General features: G+C 40.7%; 3 protein-coding genes across 24 annotated transcripts in view; 1 reads left to right on the forward strand and 2 right to left on the reverse strand.

The window, feature by feature from the left end:
• The window catches only part of dusp16 (dual specificity phosphatase 16), a 30,817-nt gene extending 23,277 nt beyond the window's left edge, over positions 1 to 7,540 (reverse strand). For 2 of the 3 annotated variants that reach the window (XM_083527782.1, XM_083527779.1), the window contains exons 1-2: positions 7,290 to 7,540; positions 41 to 188 (exon numbers count right to left, since the gene is read on the reverse strand). The gene's annotated coding sequence lies outside the window, so the exon portion shown is untranslated. The remainder of the gene's footprint in view (positions 1 to 40; positions 189 to 7,289) is intronic. The other variant, XM_083527781.1, reaches the window with a different exon arrangement.
• A 3,178-nt stretch (positions 7,541 to 10,718) lies between these two features.
• On the forward strand, positions 10,719 to 15,095 carry crebl2 (cAMP responsive element binding protein-like 2). 19 transcript variants are annotated; one of them, XM_083527805.1, is made up of 5 exons: positions 10,719 to 11,015; positions 12,356 to 12,553; positions 12,868 to 14,030; positions 14,324 to 14,346; positions 14,531 to 15,095. In XM_083527805.1, the coding sequence occupies exons 1-3, from the start codon at positions 11,001 to 11,003 to the stop codon at positions 13,027 to 13,029; spliced, it is 375 nt and encodes a 124-aa protein (XP_083383931.1). In that variant the 5' UTR covers positions 10,719 to 11,000; the 3' UTR covers positions 13,030 to 14,030; positions 14,324 to 14,346; positions 14,531 to 15,095. The 19 variants fall into 19 exon arrangements, with proteins under 19 accessions (XP_083383931.1, XP_083383943.1, XP_083383942.1 ...); XM_083527817.1 differs by lacking the exons at positions 14,324 to 14,346; positions 14,531 to 15,095 and adding exons at positions 14,248 to 14,281; positions 14,401 to 14,474 and having other exon boundaries at positions 12,868 to 14,184; XM_083527816.1 differs by lacking the exons at positions 14,324 to 14,346; positions 14,531 to 15,095 and adding exons at positions 14,248 to 14,261; positions 14,367 to 14,462 and having other exon boundaries at positions 12,868 to 14,184.
• Positions 15,096 to 15,582: 487 nt separating this feature from the next.
• Positions 15,583 to 21,364, reverse strand: gpr19 (G protein-coupled receptor 19). Of its 2 annotated transcripts, none has more exons than XM_083528089.1 (2): positions 20,898 to 21,364; positions 15,583 to 17,423 (listed from the first exon to the last, which is right to left on the reverse strand). In XM_083528089.1, exon 2 carries the CDS (start codon positions 17,397 to 17,399, stop codon positions 16,140 to 16,142), a length of 1,260 nt encoding a protein of 419 aa, XP_083384215.1. In that variant the 5' UTR covers positions 17,400 to 17,423; positions 20,898 to 21,364; the 3' UTR covers positions 15,583 to 16,139. The 2 variants fall into 2 exon arrangements, with proteins under 2 accessions (XP_083384215.1, XP_083384214.1); XM_083528088.1 differs by having other exon boundaries at positions 20,893 to 21,363.
• Between the last annotated feature and the right edge of the window lie 1,412 nt (positions 21,365 to 22,776).

Raw genomic sequence — 22,776 nt, forward strand, 5'->3', positions numbered from 1 at the left:
TCTGCGGGAAAGTCTGGTGCTAGAAAGAGACAGGACTTACTTCTTCCTCGTTCGGCTCGGAGATGGACAGAGAGGTGGTGGAGTTTCAGCGAGCAGCCCTGCACTGCCTGTCGCCTGGACGTCCACTTCTACTTTTACAGCTGCTAATTCAGGACCTGTCACTGGACACCTGCCTCCTACTGCCTCAGCTTTATTTATATATTATATATATATATAAATATTATATACACACACACACACACACACACACACACACACACACACACTAACTACAGTTTGTTCGTGTCCTTTGTAAACATCACATTCCCCATTTAGTCTTAGTTTCCTGTTCTAATAACCTTTATTCTTCTGCAAAGATGTTACAAGTGGGGCCCTTGAGCAAGGCCCTTAAGCCTATGTGCTCCAGGGGCGCTATTTCCATCGCTGGAATATGCTCGGCCACGTCTCGACTTTTTTTCAATTTAAGATCATCAGAACACATCTCCATTATACCTCAGGGGCTCGGAGTTATCCTGTTTTTCTTTTTTTTTCTTTTTGCATTTTTACTTTCTATTTTCTGTTGATTTTCTATGTATTTATTTAGCATTTTTTATTGTCTGTATTTTTTATTTTATTTTTTCATTTCATTTTTTCTATTTTTCACCCCTATTTTTTTCTGTTTCTTTACTATTTATTTATTTAACATTTTTACTTTCTATTAATTTATTTCGCATTTTTTGTCTGTTTTTTTTATTTTATTTTATTTTTCAATTTCATTTCTTTTCTATTTATTTTTTTCCTGTTTTTCTGTTTCTTTTCTATTTATTTATTGATTTTACATTCTTACTTTCTATTTACTCTTGGTTTTCTATGCATTTATTTAGCATTTTTTATTTTCTGTATTTTCTTTTTTTTCATTTAATTTCTTATATTTTTTCCCTGTTTTTCTGTTTCTTTTCTATTTATTTATTTAACATTCTTACTTTCTATTTACTGTTGATTTTCTATGTATTTATTTTGCATTTTTTTATTGTCGGTTTATTTATTTATTTCCGTTTTAAATGTTCTACTCACATCTCCATTATAACTCAGGGATGACGTGAACAATTTGACAAGGATAAACGACGTGTTTCTTTTCTTCCGTTCATTCAGCCATAAGGCTGTTAGAAAAAGTAATGTAGGTCGAGGCGAGTTTCAATTCATCCCAATCGGGTTTTTAGCTCTATAGCAGGATCTTTCACTCCGAACCACATGTTCATGGAGCTGGATTTGTGCACAGACGCTTTGGAACAGGTTTGGGTTTGGAGGAGGAAGCACGTATGGCGTTCAGAAACGTCTTCTGAACTTCCTGCTCCTAAATTCGGCGGTTTGGGTTCGAGTTCGACCCTGACAACAGATTGGAACGCTCGTGAAGGTTCCGAATGAAAGTGTCGGAATGAAACACTTTCGCTGGTTGGTTTTCTTTTGCTACGGACGTAAAACGGTGCGGTATTTTTCCGCGAGCTCAACATCAGGCCTGTTTTACGACCACTTTCCACCGTAATAACAGTGCACTTTTACTTTAATGCTTAGAAGAGGAACTGGTTAGATAATGACAGGAATGTTTTGATCAGGGCTTCCTTCTTGAAAACAAACACACACACACACACACACACACACACACACACACAAACTGGCGAAAGGAAGTCGAGTCTCGTAATAGGCCACGTGGGTGTGACACAGCAGGGAGTATTGGGACACCGGACGTATGCAGTTCACAATTGTATAGAACGTGTTTGGAAGCACGAAATCTTCAAAAGCTCAATGAACATATGGGTTGGAGTGGAAGATCTTCAGTGGCCTGCTATAAACCCTATTGAACACCTACGGGATGTATTTTTCATGCTGACTGCATCCCAGGTCTCCAAACCTGAATTGTGGTTGAAGGAGCACAAAAAAATCGAGTGGAACATCTGTGCAGAAGAGTGGAGGTTATAAAAGACGCAAATGACGACTCGGTGTGGAGGGGGATGTTCAAAAAGCGCATAATCTTATGCTCAGGTGTCCAAAGACTTTTGCCTATACAGTATAATTGCTTAATGTACATGTGTTTGGAGGGAGATACCAGTTTCTATGCTGCAGGTTCTTGTGCTGAAGGAACGAGTGTTTATAGCTGCTATAACGTAAGTGATAACAGGAAGTATATTGGATCCTTCTTGGATCAAAAGTAGAGTTAAAAGTCAGATATTTTTTTAAGTCGATAGGATTAATCAACTTCAGACACGCAGTGATGACATCATCGATCTTAAACCCGCTGCTACTGTAACTTTTGATGATGTTGATGATGATGACAGTGAGCTGCAGGCTGTATATGAACCTCAAGGCTCAACACCTGTTTCTCAGACGCCTAGATGAGGTCATGCGAGCTTTTATGCAACCGATTACTTTCACACACACACACACACACACACACACACACCCCCACCCCCACCCTTGCGTCATCTTGGCGAAGTTACAGCGAGATAACGGCATTATTACTTAATTTTTTGAGGATATTCAGATTCCTCCAGCCAAACTGTTCCCACAGTGTTGGAGATTCGCTTGTATGAAACATGTTCTGAGGCAGTAGCACAATATTTCCCTTTCACTTTAACTACGAGACCCAAACGTGTTAAATGTTCATTGTCCCAGAAGAGTGGAGGTTTTTAAAACACCAAATGAGACTCAATGTGGAACGCGATGTTCAAAAAGCACGTAATCTTAAGGTCACGTGTCCACAAACTTTTTTTTGTCCATAAAGTAAATATCTGAATTGAAGCATGATCGCTGTATAATCACTAAAACCACGTGTGTATTTGAGCTACTGTGTTTTTTTATTCAGAAGTGGATCCGTTGTGTGAATTTTAAACTAATACATTACAGGGTGTGTATGGTGTTTATAGTATATATGATGTGAAAAGTGTGAATTGTGTGTAAGATGTGTGTGTACAGTGTATAGGGTTTATATGGTGTGTAGAGTGTATATGATGTGCAAAATATTTATGGTGTGTACAGTGTATTGTGTGTATAGTGTATGTGGTGTATAAAGTGTGTATTGTGTGTACAGTGTGTTTGGTGTGTGTATGGTGTGTATGGAGTGTGTAGTTTGTATGGTGTGTATAGTGTATGTGGTGTGTATAGTGTGTATATAGTGTATGTGGTGTGTATGGTGTGTGTAGTGTTTATGGTGTATATAGTTTATGTGTGTATATGGAGTGTATAGTGTGTATGGTGTGTGTGTGTGTTTGTGTTTGTGTGTGTATGTGTGTGCGCGCGTGTATAGTGTTTATGGTGTATGTGGTGTATATGGAGTGTATAGTGTGTATGGTGTGTATAGTGTGTACAGTGTATGTGGTGTATATGGTGTGTGTATAGTGTGTATGTGGTGTATATGGGGTGTGTAGTGTATATAGTGTGTATTGTGTGTACAGTGTGTTTGGTGTATAGTGTGTACAGTGTATATGGTGTGTGTATAGTGTATGTGGTGTATAGTGTGTATGGTGTGTGTATAGTGTGTATGGTGTGTGTATGGTGTGTGTATAGTGTATGTGGTGTATAGTGTGTATGGTGTGTGTATAGTGTGTATGGTGTATATGGAGTGTGTAGTGTATATCGTGTGTATTGTGTGTACAGTGTGTTTGGTGTATAGTGTGTACAGTGTATATGGTGTGTGTGTGTATAGTGTATGTGGTGTATAGTGTGTATATGGTGTGTGTAGTGTATATAGTGTGTATTGTGTGTACAGTGTGTTTGGTGTGTATAGTGTGTACAGTGTATATGGAGTGTATGACGTGTGTGTGGGTAGTGTATGTGGTGTATAGTGTGTATGGTGTGTATATAGAGTGTGTAGTGTATATAGTGTGTATTGTGTGTACAGTGTGCGTATTCTGTGTATAGTGTGTACAGTGTATATGGTGTGTATAGTGTATGTGGTGTATATGGTGTGTGTATGGTGTGTGTGTATAGTGTATGTGGTGTATATGGAGTGTGTAGTGTGTATTGTGTGTAGTGTATATGGTGTGTATAGTGTATATATATATAGTGTGTGTGTGTGTGTGTGTGTGTGTGTGTGTGTGTGTGTGTGTGTGTATAGTGTTTACGGTGTATATAGAGTGTATAGTGTATATAGTGTGTATACTGTATGTGTTGTAATGTATAGTGTATATTGTATACAATGTATATTGTATACAATGTATATTGTATATGTAATGTATAGTGTGTATAGTATATGTGGTGTATATGGAGTGTGTATGGTGTGTATAGTGTTTATAGTTTGTACAGTGTATGCGGTGTATATGGAGTGTATAGTGTATATGGTGTTTGTATAGTGTATGTGGTGTATATGGAGTGTGTATGGTGTGTATAGTGTGTATGGTGTTTATAGTGTGTACAGTGTATGCGGTGTGTATGGTGTGTGTATGGTTTGTGTATACTGTATGTGGTGTATATGGAGTGTGTAATGTATATAGTGTGTATAATGTTTATGGTGTGTATAGTGTATATGGTGTGTATAGTGTATGTGGTGTGTATGGTGTGTACAGTGTGTAGGGTGTATATAGTGTATGTGATGTGTATAGTGTATATAGTGTGTGTACAGTGTATATGGTGTGTATAGTGTATGTGGTGTTTAAAGTGTGTATAGTGTGTATAGTGTGTATAGTGTATATAGTGTATGTGGTGTGTAGAGTGTATATAGTGTGTATAGTGTGTATAGTGTTTATGGTGTATGTGGTGTGTAGAGTGTATATAGTGTATGTGGTGTGTAGAGTGTATATAGTGTGTATAGTGTGTATAGTGTTTATGGTGTATGTGGTGTGTAGAGTGTATATGGTGTATAGAGTGTATATGGTGTATAGAGTGTGTATGGTGTATGTGGTGTGTATGTGGTGTGTAGAGTGTATATAGGGTATATGGTGTGTAGAGTGTATATAGTGTGTATGGTGTGTAGAGTGTATATAGTGTGTATAGTGTTTATGGTGTATATAGGGTGTATGGTGTATGTGGTGTGTAGAGTGTATATAGTGTGTATGGTGTATGTGGTGTGTAGAATGTGTATGGTGTGTATAGTGTTTATGGTGTGTATGGTGTGTATGGTATATATAGTGTTTATGGTGTATATAGTGTGTATGGTGTATGTGGTGTGTATGTGGTATGTATACAGTGTATAGTGTATATGGTGTGTATGGTGTATATAGTGTTTACGGTGTGTATAGTGTTTATGGTGTATATAGTGTGTATGGTGTATGTGGTATGTATAGAGTGTATATAGTGTGTATGGTGTGTATAGTGTTTATGGTGTATAAAGTGTGTATAGTGTGTATGGTGTGTAGAGTGTATATGGTGTATAAAGTGTGTATGGTGTATGTGGTGTGTATGTGGTGTGTAGAGTGTATATGGTGTATATAGTGTGTATGGTGTATGTGGTGTGTATGTGGTGTGTAGAGTGTATATGGTGTATATAGTGTGTATGGTGTATGTGGTGTGTAGAGTGTATATAGTGTGTATGGTGTGTATAGTGTATATAGTGTGTATGGTGTGTAGAGTGTATATAGTGTATATAGTGTGTATAGTGTGTATGTGGTGTGTAGAGTGTATATAGTGTGTATGGTGTGTATAGTGTTTATGGTGTGTATGGTGTTTATGGTGTAAATAGTGTGTATGGTGTATGTGGTGTGTATGTGGTATTTATAGAGTGTATAGTGTATATGGTGTGTATGGTGTATATGGTGTTTATGGTGTATATAGTGTGTATGGTGTATGTGGTGTGTATAGAGTGTATAGTGTGTATGGTGTATATAGTGTGTATGGTGTATGTGGTGTGTATGTGGTATGTATAGAGTGTATATAGTGTGTATGGTGTGTATAGTGTTTATGGTGTATAAAGTGTATATAGTGTATATAGTGTATATGGTGTATATAGTGTGTATGGTGTGTAGAGTGTATATGGTGTATAAAGTGTGTATGGTGTATGTGGTGTGTAGAGTGTATATGGTGTATATAGTGTGTATGGTGTGTATAGTGTCTATGGTGTATATAGGGTGTATGGTGTATGTGGTGTGTAGAGTGTATATATAGTGTGTATGGTGTATGTGGTGTGTAGAGTGTATATAGTGTGTATGGTGTGTATAGTGTCTATGGTGTATATAGGGTGTATGGTGTATGTGGTGTGTAGAGTGTATATATAGTGTGTATGGTGTATGTGGTGTGTAGAGTGTATATAGTGTGTATGGTGTGTATAGTGTTTATGGTGTGTATGGTGTATATAGTGTTTATGGTGTATATAGTGTTTATGGTGTGTATAGTGTGTATGGTGTATATAGTGTGTATGGTGTATATAGTGTGTATGGTGTATGTGGTGTGTATAGAGTCTATAGTGTATATGGTGTGTATGGTGTATATAGTGTGTATGGGGTATGTATAGAGTGTATGGTGTATATAGTGTATGTGGTGTGTATGTGGTGTGTATGTGGTATGTATAGAGTGTATAGTGTATATAGTGTGTATGGTGTATATAGTGTCTATGGTGTGTATAGTGTGTATGGTGTGTATAGTGTATATAGTGTGTATGGTGTATGTGGTGTGTATGTGGTATGTATACAGTGTATAATGTGTATGGTGTATGTGGTGTGTATAGTGTGTATGGTGTATATAGTGTATATAGTGTGTATGGTGTGTATAGAGTGTATAATGTGTATGGTGTATGTGGTGTGTATGTGGTATGTATAGAGTGTATAGTGTATATAGTGTGTATGGTGTGTGTGTTATTTCGATACACTATCCTGACCCATCTGTATCTACAGGAGCTTCACTTCCTCACCTACAGGATCATAAACAGGAAGTGGTCACATCTCTTTTATTAGCCGTTCATACAAACAAACAAACTAAATAAAACAAACAAACATGTTTTAAACTGTGACCTCTAGTAAACAACTCAACTCGAAACAAATCTTCATTTAAAAGGACAGGAAGGTCTTCTGAAACACTGGGAGGAAAAAGACACGGGTTTGGACACACGGGTCATTCGGTGGCGAGCGCGAGACAAGCGGATTTTTGAATCCGTTTTCCTTTGCTCAAGAAACTCATGGGCCTGGCAGGAGGACTGGAACACGGTGTAACTTTGGCCTCCACACACACACACACACACACACACACACACACACACAGTGAGACACACCGAGAGAGAGAGAGAGAGAGAGAGAGAGAGAGAGACAGACAGACACACACACACACACTCATGCGCGCGCGCGTTACAGGCCTTGAAGAGATACAAAGTCGAAATTTGTCGAACTTACCTTTAAAAAGAGAGAGAGCATTTCACCTTCTCTACCTCCCTCTGTTCCTCCTCTTTTCCTCTCTCTCTCTCTCTCTCTCTCTCTCTCTCTCTCTCTCTCACTTATCTTCTCCAAACCAGAAAATCCGCTTCACATCTGCCCGAATCTTCAGTCCCGGTAAGTGAGGCTGAAACGCTCAGATCTCCGGCAGAAACACTGTAAGAAAGTTTCCTCTCTGAACTCCGTCTCACTGATGATGAGGTCATAATGATCAAAATAAAACCATGACGTCATTTCAGACCAGTCCCACTGAGAGAGAGGGCGGTCTTAAAGAAACCACCCCGAGCAGCCTCACTTCCTCAAAGGAGAACACAACACAACACTACACAACACTACATCATTACACTATATTACACAACACTACATCATTACACTATATTACACAACACATAACTACACAATACTACACTACACTTCCTCAAAGGAGAACACAACACTACACAACACTACATCATTACACTATATTACACAAAACTATACAACATTACACTATATTACACAACACATAACTACACAATACTACACTACACTTCCTCAAAGGAGAACACAACACAACACTACACAACACTTCATCAATACACTATATTACACAACACTACATCATTACACTATATTACACAACACATAACTACACAATACTACACTACACTTCCTCAAAGGAGAACACAACACTACACAACACTATACACCATTACACTATATTACACAACACATAACTGCAAAATACTACACTACATTACCTCAAAGGAGAACACAACACTACACAACACTACACAACACTTCATCAATACACTATATTACACAACACTATACATCATTACACTATATTACACAACACATAACTACACAATACTACACTACACTTCCTCAAAGGAGAACACAACACTACACAACACTACATCATTACACTATATTACACAACACAACTACACAACACTATACATCATTACACTATATTACACAACACATAACTACACAATACTACACTACACTTCCTCAAATGAGAACACAACACTACACAACACTACATCATTACACTATATTACACAACACGTAACTACACAACACTATACATCATTACACTATATTACACAACACATAACTGCACAATTCTATACTACACTTCCTCAAAGGAGAACACAACACTACACAACACTATACATCATTACACAACACATAACTGCAAAATTGTACACTACACTTCCTCAAAGGAGAACACAACACCACACAACACTATACATCATTACACAATACATAAATGCACAATACTACACAACACTACACAATACTATACAACACTACACTATATTACACAACACATAACTGCACAATACTACACTACACTTCCTCAATGGAGAACACAACACTGCACAACACTACACATCATTACACTATATTACACAACACATAACTGCACAATTCTACACTACACTTCCTCAAAGGAGAACACAACACTACACAACACTACACATCATTACACTATATTACACAACACATAACTGCACAATACTATACATCATTACACTATATTACACAACACATAACTGCAAAATACTACACTACACTTCCTCAAAGGAGGACACAACACTACACATCATTACACTATATTACACAACACATAACTGCACAATACTATACATCATTACACTATATTACACAACACATAACTGCAAAATACAACACTACACTTCCTCAAAGGAGGACACAACACTACACATCATTACACTATATTACACAACACATAACTACACAATACTACACTACACTTCCTCAAAGGAGAACACAACACTACACAACACTACATCATTACACTATATTACACAACACATAACTACACAATACTACACTACACTTCCTCAAAGAAGAACACAACACAACACTACACAACACTTCATCAATACACTATATTACACAACACTACATCATTACACTATATTACACAACACATAACTACACAATACTACACTACACTTCCTCAAAGGAGAACACAACACTACACAACACTACATCATTACACTATATTACACAACACAACTACACAACACTATACATCATTACACTATATTACACAACACATAACTACACAATACTACACTACACTTCTTCAAATGAGAACACAACACTACACAACACTACATCATTACACTATATTACACAACACATAACTACACAACACTATACATCATTACACTATATTACACAACACATAACTGCACAATTCTATACTACACTTCCTCAAAGGAGAACACAACACTACACAACACTATACATCATTACACAATACATAAATGCACAATACTACACAACACTACACAATACTATACAACACTACACTATATTACACAACACATAACTGCACAATACTACACTACACTTCCTCAATGGAGAACACAACACTGCACAACACTACACATCATTACACTATATTACACAACACATAACTGCACAATTCTACACTACACTTCCTCAAAGGAGAACACAACACTACACAACACTACACATCATTACACTATATTACACAACACATAACTGCACAATACTATACATCATTACACTATATTACACAACACATAACTGCAAAATACTACACTACACTTCCTCAAAGGAGGACACAACACTACACATCATTACACTATATTACACAACACATAACTGCACAATACTATACATCATTACACTATATTACACAACACATAACTGCAAAATACAACACTACACTTCCTCAAAGGAGGACACAACACTACACATCATTACACTATATTACACAACACATAACTACACAATACTACACTACACTTCCTCAAAGGAGAACACAACACTACACAACACTACACATTATTACACTATATTACACAACACATAACTACACAATACTACACTACACTTCCTCAAAGGAGAACACAACACTACACAACACTACATCATTACACTATATTACACAACACATAACTACACAATACTACACTACACTTCCTCAAAGGAGAACACAACACTACACAACACTACACTATATTACACAACACATAACTGCACAATACTACGCTACACTTCCTCAAAGGAGAACACAACACTACACAACACTACACATCATTACACTATATTACACAACATATAACTACACAATACTACACTGCACTTCTTTAAAGGAGAACACAACACTACACAACACTACACATCATTACACTATATTACACAACATATAACTACACAATACTACACTGCACTTCTTTAAAGAAGAACACAACACTACACAACACTACACAATACTACACGTCATTACACTATATTGCACAACACAACACTACAATACACTTCTTCAAATGAGAAATTCCTTATTCTTTATTTATTTCTTGTTCCTGACTCGAGCTCTGGTGTAAAACTCTCATTCCCAGCATGCCTCGCGGCGGAGTGGGTGTGTCCGTGTTTGCTTCCGAAGGGGCGGAAACGATGCTAAAAACATTAGCGACTCTCGAGTTTTTTCTGTTTTTTTTCTCCGTGTGAATGTTTCAAGGCGGATATTTGGTAAAGTCTCCGAGTTAAAATCGGATTTATTGTCGCGGGAATCCGATTACACCGAACACAGCAAACCGAGTGAGCCGTAATCTTCACCAGGATCTCAGCGGCTCGGCTAAACAAGCTAACGCTTCTTAGATCTCCGAGAGCAGGTCCAAGATGGACGAGAGCAAGGTGAGGAGATACCAGGTCAATGTTCCTGGGTGAGGGTGAGGAGATACCAGGTTATTCGAGAGTGAGGATGAGGAGATACCAGGTCAATGTTCCTGGGTGAGGAGATACCAGGTTACTGCTGGGTGAGAGTGAGGAGATACGAGGTTATTCCTGGGTGAGGATGAGGAGATACCAGGTCAATATTCCTAGGTAAGGATGAGGAGAGACCAGGTTACTCCTGGGTGAGTATGAGAAGATACCAGGTCAATGTTCCTGGGTGAGGGTGGTGGTGAGGAGATTCCAGGTTAATAAGATTCTCTCCTGGTACAAGCAAGACATGCTTCCAGGTTCTTCTTCTTTGCTTCTGGCACCGAGGTGGTGGAACAAACTTCCCCTCGATGTCCGAACAGCAGTCATCAAACCCCGTCTAAACACCTGCCAAAGCCAAGGTTCTTAAACGCCCTTCTTGGCCTTCTATAAGCTTCTACCAGCTTTCTATAAAAGTTTCTACATTCTCATCCAGCAGAAGCTTTAGAACCAGAACCAGAATTTGTTTATTGATGGAGAACTTGGGGCACTTTGTGAAGCCGTTTTGGATAAGGGGGTGTTGACCAAGTGACGTAAAAGTTTATATTACATATATATTATTTCTGAATATATTATTCATATTCATATTATTATTATTATTATTGTTATCATAATTAATGAAGGTCGACCGATTAATCGGTTTTGACAATAAATCGCTGATAGTTGATCGCTGGAACTCGGTTATCGGCAAAAATCCATTCCAGTAGTTTTTCCAGGTTCCAGTCCGCTGTCATTACAAGAGCGGCCTCTAGAGGCCAATCACTGACACTACGTGTTTGTTTTTACACGCGAGACTGCGCGCTGCACGGAGAGCGCTGTTATTTATTATTTACAATTTATTAATTATTTTATTATATTTATCTATTTATTTAATTCAGCAACTTTTATGATGATTCAGTCCTTATTAAAAAATTTTTGGTAAGACAATTCAGTACTCTAACATGGAGTGTTTTTAAATTAATTAATCGATTGATTAATCGGTTATCGGCGAACACGATCGAATCTGTCGGTATCGGTAAAATCTAATATCGGTCGACCTGTAGTTCTGCTTGTAGTATCTTGTGGTGGTATTAATGCTGTAGTTCTGCTTGTAGTATCTTGTGGTGGTATTAACGCTGTAGTTCTGATTAGATTTGTTTATATGGTGTGATGTTCCATTCCACAGGAGTGTTTTCTCCTCCCTGCTACACCACCACCCTGACCACCACCAGACCTTCATTCTATACGATGTAGCTCTAACTAAACATCACCTTCACTCCACCTTCTCTCAACAGATGGTCAGTGGAAAGGTGAAGAAGCCGGGGAAACGCGGCCGAAAGCCTGCCAAGATCGACCTGAAGGCCAAGCTGGAGCGCAGCAGGCAGAGCGCGCGGGAATGCCGAGCCCGGAAGAAGCTGCGCTACCAGTACCTGGAGGAGCTGGTGTCCAGTAAAGAGAGAGCCATCTGTGCCTTGAGAGAAGAACTAGAGATGGTGGGTTTCTCAGGTTTTCTCTGATCAATGGGTTCCTCCTCTGTTCTCCACGATCTATAGGTTCTGCATGTTCTCCACGATTAAGGGATTCCTCACGATCTACGTAATCAAGGGTTTCCTCACATTCTTCATGATCTAAGGGTTTCTTATGTTCTACATAATCAAGGGGTCCCTTATGTTCTTCATGAACAAGGGGGTCCACCCCTGTTCCAAACCATGTAACCCGCACTATGGGGCCAAAAGTTATTCACACACAATGTAAATATTTATTCTCTGTCTTGTGTGTGTGTGTGTGTGTGTGTGTGTTTTTCCAGTACAAGCAGTGGTGCATCGCCATGGACCAAGGAAAAATCCCATCGGAAATCAAAGCCCTCCTTACAGGAGACGATCAGAAAGGCTCCCAAAGCAGCAGCGCCACCAAACCGGCCAAAAACACGAAATACAACTCGTCTGGCCTCCAGAGCAAATCCACTTAGATCTCAATGTTCCAGACGCTTCCTCTTCACTGTAAGGAACGTCCAGCTTTCTCCAGGGATGCAGAGGGACTTTGGGAGTGGAGCTACTGGTGTATATGAAGGAGGAAGGAACAGTGCAGTGGTCACATAGAGGACACACAGAGGGTCGTGGGGGTTTTATTATGATTTTTTTTTCACATTTATTTTGGGGGGGTGGGGGGTGTTAAGGGAGGAAACTGGTGTAAGGAAGAAGCATAAATCTCACAGTATTGTTGTAAACCTTTGGAACCGTTTCCGTTCATTCCCATCCAGGACGAAGCGAGAGGAGGAATTCTTGCCGATTTCAGAAAGTCTGAAAAACGAATCGTGCAAGAAACGGAAAAGGACACGTGAGGCCCTGACGTACGCGCTGGGCGTGGCCATTGTGTTCTAAGCACTTTAAAGAATGTTAGCGATTTGCGTAGCACTGAGTCGAAGCTCCTGGATCCTGTTGATTTCGAGTTGAACGGATCTTTTTGTTCGTTTCACGCGTATTTATTTCTTAATGCAACGTAAAGCACTTTTTCCTGCTCGCTGTGATGCTCCATTTATTTAGCGATCGTCTCTATCTTCTCTGCTCTGACTGTATTACACTCACATTAACACCCCTTCTCTCTCTCTCTCTCTCGCTCTCTGAGTTCAGTACTCCTGATTATTAAGATTCAGTACTCCTAACTATTTCAGTACTACTGATTATTTACATTATTCAGTATTCTTGACATTTTTTTTTTAATGGAATATTTTTGACACTTAAGGTTCAATACTCTCTTTTGTTTTGTTTCAGTACTTCTGATTATTTAGATTCAGTTCTTTATTTAGGTCCAGTATTTTGGTTTAGTACTTTAGATTGTTTAGGTTCAGTACTCCTGATCATTTTTGTTATGTACTCCTGAGTGTTTAGGTTCAGTACTCTTTTATTTAGGTTCAGTACTCACTGTTTAGGTTCAGTACTCTTTTATTTAGGTTCAGTACTCTCCGTTTAGGTTTATTACTCTCTATTCATGTTCAGTACTTTAAATTTAGGTTCAGTACTCGCTATCAAGGTTCAGTACTCTATGTTCAGTACTTTCTATTTAGGTTCAGTACTCCTGACTCTTCAGGTTCAGTACTCTATGTTCAGTACTCCTGACTGTTTAGGTTCATTACTCTCTATTCATGTTCAGTACTTTAAATTTAGGTTCAGTACTCCTGATAATTTAGGTTCAGTACTCTATGTTCAGTACTTTCTGTATAGGTTCAGGACTCCTGACTATTAGGTTCAGTACTCGCTATCAAGGTTCAGTACTCCTGATAATTTAGGTTTAGTAATCTCTGTTTAGGTTCAGTACTTTATGTTCAGTACTCGCTATCAAGGTTCAGTACTCCATGTTCAGTACTTCCTGTTTAGGTTCAGTACTCTGTGTTCAGTACTCTATGTTCAGTACTCCGTGTTCAGTACTTCCTGTTTAGGTTTAGTACTCTGTGTTCAGTACTTCCTGTTTAGGTTCAGTACTCTGTGTTCAGTACTTTTTGTTTAGGTTCAGTACTATTTCTCTCTTTCTCTCTCTCTCTTTCTCTCTCTCTATCACATTCTGCATTAATATGATTGTATTTGTAGCGTCTCAGAATCAGTTCTCATTCTGCGTAATTTTTCCCGTTACATTTTCCTCCGACGTATTTTCCGAACCGTGTGTTTTCAGATCGGACAGGGCACCGACAGAAAGAATTAGATTGTAATCAAAACCTGAAAAACTCTTTGAGCAGATCGGATCGGATCAGACACATTAATAAACACACGTTAGTTGAAATCATCCCGAATTACGACGGAGACGAAGCCACACGGCGCGAAACGACGGGACGGAGAACACGGCGTGGAAACAGCGACACGTCCGTGTTTGTCCTCTGTTTCCTGCCTGTCCGTTTCCAACGTCTTTATTTTGCACAGAAATATATGGATATTTTTATATTTCTGCATAAAGTATGTATAGAAACTGTAGCAAAACTAAAACTATTTGTTTATGTCAAAAATATATATATATAATAAAGATGTGCAAATGCTTAGCGTAAAATATTGCTTTCATTTTTTTACTCTACAGAATAATGTACACTCTTTGGCCAAAAGTTTGTGGACACCTGACTATATGTGCTATAAGATGCTCTTGTGGAGAATTGTGCTGATTCAGACATAAGAAACTGTAAGTAAAGCTACCGCTGTAGGTGAGGTGAGGAGATCTGCAGTCAACTTGATGTATCCCAAAGGTGTCCAATAGGGTTTATATCTCTATAGCAGGCCACTCGAGATCTTCCACCCAAAGACCTATACAATTGTGTACCTCAAACTTTGTGTTAAAAGTAAACAAAAAAGCGCATGCCTGGCAAAAATGTGTCCCATTACTTTTGACAATTCAACGTCTACGCTCGTTTTGTTTTCGAGCAGACGACGACCCGGAGAATTCCTCACGTGTCTCGTGTTGGAAATGTCCCACCTCACTTATTATGAATGTAAAAGGACATTATGGGTGATAATGGATGACCCCTGAAGCAGAAATCAAACTCGTTTTTAAATATTTTTTTATTTTCTGCTTGTCATTGTTTAATGCAACACGGTTTTAGACGTTTTCTGGACCAGGACATGTTTCCTACAGAAAGGAACTCACTATGGTAATGGACGAAGACATCATCACAGTGGTAAGACGTTGAGATCGACTGCGCTGTAGATGAAAGTCCACACACGAACCTATTGGACAAATCTAGACACTTGGACACACGTATAGATAAGAGTCACGGCACTGGGTTCATCTCGACACTTGTCTTCTGACCTTTAGTGTCACGACATTTAGGATCACGGAAACAACAGATTTAACGCTACGGAACATACTACGGACAGAAATGACACAAAAAGCGCTGAAGTTCTTGCGAGGTTCTTCTCACGAGCTCCTCCTCACATCTGGCTGCTGTCGGTTTTTGCTTTTCGCAATGTCCTGCTTAATAAAACGACAAAAGGTGTATCGCTTTCAGTTTTTGATGCTAGGTGTGCTCCAGAAAAATCAGCACCTGAGCACCTTCGAGTACATTTGGATGGAACTTGTCAACGTGTCGAACGTGTCGCGACTCTATACGAACGTGTTGGGAGGGTTGACACTTATAGGCCATGCGAGTTTTTTCTCTTTCGCTTCCCGGTCGAACGTGTCGTACACGGAATCTTTGATCAGAGTTTTCGGCGGAACCGACAAATCCACAACACCGACGTAATTCTTCTTGGCTATGCGTGAACTAGCCGTGATGGTGTACGCGTTGCTCCGGTAGCACTTCATGGATGACATGCAGAACGTCTCTCTCATTCCTCGCCGGAAATTGGCGTTGTAGACAGAATAGAGCGTCGGCTTTGAGGCGGTGGAGCTGAACGACATCCACGCGATGGCCACGAAAAAGAGCGCCCCCTGCCTGCTGGGGCCGGCAGAGACGTCGGGATGCCAAAGCTGCGCTACGTAAAAAGGCATCCACGTGAGGAGGAACACAGTGTTTAGCATTAGGAACATCTTGATGGTTTTCACTTTAGTCCTGGGCACAATGTTCATAGTCCTGCGCACCGTGCGTCCGTCCGCACTGATGCGCCAAATGTACCGCACGACCCTCTGGTAGAACGACAAGATGAGAAGCGCCGGAACCAGGAACCCGAACAGGAGGTGAACCAGGGCATAGGCCAGACCGTCCCACGATCCCGGGAGGAAAAATTCGCAGTGTCTTTGTGTGATCGGCGATGCCGATCCATAGAAAAAGAGGCACGGCGAGACGAAGGCGGCGTCGAAGAGCCAGGACGCCAGGATCATGCGTTTGGCCTTCTCCCGAGAGACTTTAAAGCTGAGCGGATATACGATCGTGTAGAAGCGATCCACGCAGATGGAAAGCAGGACGTAGACCTGCACGCCGGGGCACAGGTGCTGGACGTAGCGCACCGCCTTGCAGGCCGCCGCGCTCAGGGGCCAATACCCGGACGAGACCTGGAGCAGGACGAATGGAGCACAACCGAGACTCAGCAGCAAATCAGCACAGGCCATGGACACCACAAAGTAATTGGTGGTGGACTGAGTTCTCCGGCTGCGGTGTATCACCAGACACACCAAAGCGTTCCCAAGAACCGAGACCAGCCAAAAGACGCCAAAGATCAGCCCCAGGACGGTCACTTCTGCTGGACTGAGCTCATAGGACACTTGGGTGCTGTTCGAGGAAGTGTCCAGGTCGCAGATGGGCGTTGGGGAACCGGCCGCCGGAGTCGACACATTGTCCCTCTGCGAATTGTTCGGCATCAGGTACGTCAGGAGGGTCGTGTGCAGAGGCGGCTTCGCGGCGTCCATCGGCAGAGCGTACACCATCGCTGTAGCTGTGGTAGGTCGGACCTGTAACACAACAACAGAGGAAAGACGTTTCATTATATTTTATATGTTTAAAGCAGCAGTCTGGTATCTTCTTTTTAAAAATTTTTTTATCGATGCATCACAACATTAACTTTAAAGAAAACCCGTCCTCGTCTTCAACACCGGATATAAAATTATTACAGCTCCTCCACTGCTGAGATCATGTTCAAGTTAGCGTTATGATACCAGGATGACGTGACAAAATAGGTTTCCATGGTGATAGGATCCAGAGCGGCGGCTCGTCGGCATCCCTTTGTGTTGGCAGGATAAATCCGTTTTCAATAACAATCGCTTGCGTCCCACTGAGAGGGTTTTGTCCTGGAAACAAAACCAGGACAATGTGAGCCATTTGCAGTGTAGTTCATTAAGATGTTCCTTCGTCAGCTGATCACAGCCGCGGCTCGTCAGCGCGCTTCGGGGAACAGGTGCACAAGGAGATCTCGTTTAATTAAGCTGTACAGTCATTACGAGACCCGAACCTGTTCCAGCATGACGATGTTCTTGTGCACTAACTCCTCGGCTCCTTGAAGATCTGGTTTCCACAGTTTGGCGTGGAAGATCATATGGAATCATATGAATTAGAACACGCCTCCTCACCTCACCCTACATCAGCACCTTTGTGGACAAATGAGCACAAATCTCCAAAATAATCCAGCAGAAAAGAATCTAACGGTGAATTCGTAGTCCTAGTATCGCCAAACGGGCACTTTTAGGGCCCTTGAGCAAGGCCCCTAAACATTTTGGCTTTTGGGTTCCTTTTACAAATCAAACTATAATGTGCGTACATACAGCGGTCCGGAATCGAGGGAATAAACGCGGCTTGTGTGTTTTAGTTAAGCGACGCTAGAAAATGTCATGTAAGCAAAGTGGGCGGGGTTTCCACAAGGCCTGTCTGTATATATATATATATACGAAGTTAGCGCAGTGTCACTGGAAATACAATTTGTAGTGCGGTGCAAAATCTTTTTCTGGCTCATATGGAGGGGGTGAATAAATGAAGGATGGAAGGATTGAAGACATTTGTTAAAGTATGCAGAAGAACAGTTAAGTAGATCATATCTTTAGAAAATGAAATATTAAATGTAAAACACACACACACACACACACACACCTACACACCTGTATTACCCAAATGAGGACTTAAAAATATACACTATTTAATACATTTTTTTCATTTATTTCATTTTATTGAATCAATTTAATTTATAACCATCATATAATAGTGTTTTTATTTAATTGTTTTTATAAAATATTATTTAAGGACTCGCTGTGTCTCGAAATTGAACCGAACCGTGACTTAAAAACTGAGGTAGGTACCGAACCATGAATTTTGTGTACTGCTGCACCCACAAAAGTGTGAACACCACTGTTCTTCAGCGCTGTCTCAATCCTCCTGGGTGTGGAATTCACCAGAGCTGCACAGATTGTTGCTGGGATCCTCTTCCACTCCTTTCTAATGACATCACGGAGCTGCTGGATGTTGCACACATGCAGAATCTCCACTTTCTGCTTGAGGATTCCTTACAGGTGCTCAACAGGGTTCAGGTTTGGAGATATACTTGGCCACTCCATCACCTTCACCTTCAGTAACGCAGTTGTCATCCTGGTGGTAAGTTTGGGGTCGTTATTATGTTGGAAAACTGAATTGAGGGCATAATGTCTGCTTCAGGATGTCACAGTGCATGTTGGAATCCATGTTTCCCTCAATGAACCGCAGCTCCCCAGTACCAGCAGCAGTCGTGCAGCCCCAGACCATGATGCTGCCACCACCAGGCTTGTAGACACAATTTCCTCAGTTCTCCTCAACAGGGAGTACATGATGAGGTGCCATGTTGAACATCCAGCGGTCAGTATGAGAGAATTGGACTCGAAGCACACAATGTCAATGTCAATCAGACGAAAACGTGAACGTGATAAATAGGACGTGTGACGTTGCATGGGTACATGACTTACAGCTGTTATCACTGAGGGTGGACTCACTTTCGTGACATACTATATACGTGTGTGTGTGTGTGTGTGTGTGTGTGTGTGTGTGTGTGTGTATAAATATTTAGGAGGTTACTACAGGTCAGATCCAGATTCACGTTCTGATTGGTTTATATATATATACAAATATATATATATATATATATATATATATATATATATATATATATATATATATAAATATAAATTGATTTATTTTATTGATCTAACTTCTTTGCTCGTGTTTGGGCCGAGACGAAGAGCGTCCCAGAAAAAGAAACCGAGCTCGACTGCGAGCGCTTCACTGTACAAACACTGCACCTGACCTTCACTCTCGTTATTCATTAAGTGCGTCGAGGGAATGCGTAATAAACGGCGGCTCCCAGAGACGCGCTGCTCGTTTCCCTGCAGCCCTGCACTTATCTCAGCGCTCTGTTTACCCCGGCGGCCTCCTTCCCCGTAATCTCTGTCCTCCATTCCCCGGCAACAGACCAAATCAAAAGCAGCCAGAGCAACATGGCCGCCATTTCTGATCCAGCTCGGGCTGTGTGGCGTTCGGTTTTGGGGTCATGACTCGGATCAGACACCAGGTGTAAAAGAAAAGATCAATGAAAAATGACTAGAAACAGGTTTCATAATAATCTTGTGAATACGTTCTGTCCAATCAGCTACCAGAGATGGAGCAAGAAACGTGGTTTATTGTTCACTGTGGAAATGTCATAGTTATTGAGATGTTCTTCAGAGACTAGTGAGGATTTGTGATGGTCATTATGATGGTCTTTAATTAGAAAAGGTGATGATGTAATGTCATTAATAAGACTGAGATTTTTCCGATGGTTGTGATGGTCATTCATGAGACTGGGGAAAGTCGTGATGGTCTTTTGTAATGGTCTTTGTGATGGTCATTGTGATCGCCGTTCATGAGATTGGTGATGTTTGTGGTGGTTGTGATGGTCATTCATGAGATTGGTGATGCTGTGATGGTCTTTGTGGTGAGGGTCATTCATGTGATGTTTATGATGGTTGTGATTGTTGTAATGGTTGGTGATGGTTGTGATGGTTATTGTGATGGTCATTCGTGAGATTGGTGATGTTGGTGTTGGTTATTATTGTGATTGGTGATGGTTATGATGGTTGCGATGGTCATTTATGAGATTGGTGATGTTTATGATGAATGTGATGGTCATGGGATTGGTGATGCTTATGATGGTTGTGATGGTCATTACTAAGATGTTTATGATGGTTGTGATGGTCATGAGATTGGTGATGTTTATGATGGTTGTGATGTTTATGATGGTTGTGATGGTCATGAGATTGGTGATGTTTATGATGGTTGTGATGGTCATTTATGAGATTTTGTCAACAGCATTTCTTACAGGTTCAAGATGGAAACAGCACGCGCTCATTTCCCCTCTTCCTTCCTTACATTGAACACACAAACACACACCAAAAAATTTAAACACACACACGCGTTATGTTTACATACCTCACCTCGTGGAAAGAGCGTGTTTTCTCTGCTGGTCGATGTGACACATCCCTGCGTCTTGCCCGTTTTCTCCGCGCTCGCGCAGCATCCTCAAAAACCTCTCGTGAGCCAAGAAACCGCCCGACTCCATCTCATTGTTCTTCATGCAGCGACCAGATCCTGCAGCTTCTCTCCTTCTTCTCTTCTTTCACAGGAGAAAATAGCAATCCTTCATCAGAACCCGAGGAGCTCTGGAGGTCGTTTCAGCGGTTCCTCCAACACGCTCGCGCTGTCTGTCACCAAATCTGGGGGACCCGACTGTTCGTGCGTGCGTGCGCGCGCGCGCGCGTGTGTGTGTGTGTGTACGTGCAGCTAAATGACGGATTCACGATTTCACCATGCAACCCAGCCTGATGTGTTCTCCTCAGACATCATGTCTGTGATGGAGTAAAAAAAAAAAAACAGTTGCAAATCAAATAACTCGAATGTTCACAAATCTCTAGCATGATGCTAGCATGTGTCTGCGAGATCTTTTTCTTTCTTCCTTCTAAACACCACCACCACCTCCAGAAACCTTTAGCCTGTGTAATGGTTTTATTGGTTCTAATGGGAAGTGAATTGGGTTCAATGGAAAACTGTAACATCATTTTGTGGTCAATTGTTTAATTTCACTGCTGGTTGTTGGTTTCTGTCTAAAGAATTCACCAAACTGGTCCCACAAACTTGGAGAGATGTCTTTGCATGAAATGTTCCTTCACTCGAACTTGGAGAACCTATTCGACAATTTGTGCAAAAAGTCCCTGAAGGTATGAACTGGAGAGGAAGATGTTGAGTGGTTTGCAATAGAGCTCTAAACCCTTCTGAACACCTACGAGATGAATTTTTCATGCCGACTGCACCCCAGGTCTCCTCAACCACACAGAGAAATATCCACAAGTCTAGTGGAACATCTTAGAAGCGCAAATGAAACTGCTCCTACAAAGTATGGCCACTATATGAAGATTCCCAAAGTGTTTCTAGCATGGTCCAAGCGAGCTCCGTGAAGACGTCGTTGTTGATGTGACGGTCCGGTGGAAGAACTCCTGCAACAAGAACTCCTCAACCCCTTCGTGAACAGCTTTGGGATGAAACTGGAACACGGCCTGACCTCCTCACATTCTCATTAGAGTCTGATCTTGCTAAAGATCTTGTACCTGAATGATCACTGATCCCCAAAACCACTACTCAGAATTGTGTCAGTGTAGAATTGGATGTTGTGATGGTGAACTAGGTTGTCGTACAGACACACACACACACACACTTTTTGGTATATAGTGTAGATAAAGTGTATAAAAGAAAGAGGTCACCAAAACCAGTTCAAATGGTAATGGTTGTGATGGTCATTGTTATGGCCATTAAGAAGATTGCTAATGGTTGTGAAGATCATTCATGGGATTAGTGATGGTTGTGAAGGTCATTCATTGGGTTTGGTGATGATTGTGATGGTCATTAATGAGATTGGTGTGGGTTGAGATGGTCATTTATGAAACCGGTGATGCTTGTGATGATCATTTTGATGGTCATTCATGAGACTGGTGATCGTTGTGATGGTTATTATTAAGACTATGCTGGACTTCAAAGAATACGGAGGCGTTCCTGAGATATAAATGATCTTAAATGGATGAAACGTGGGAAGACACTAAGTTCTCCAGACACTGGGCTCTCCAGGTGTGAAAGAACTGAATAAACCCCTGATCTCCTTGATTTTTTTTATATCTAAACAATAAAGTAAACTATTCAGTGAATAATTTCTAAGTTTTAGATCAAACACACACACACACACACACACACACACACACACACACACACACACACACACACACACACACACACTGATCCAACAACGCCCTCTAGTGTACAAGTCAC

Source organism: Silurus aristotelis, assembly GCF_946808225.1.
Source record: "Silurus aristotelis genome assembly, chromosome: 24".
Lineage (NCBI taxonomy): Eukaryota > Metazoa > Chordata > Actinopteri > Siluriformes > Siluridae > Silurus > Silurus aristotelis.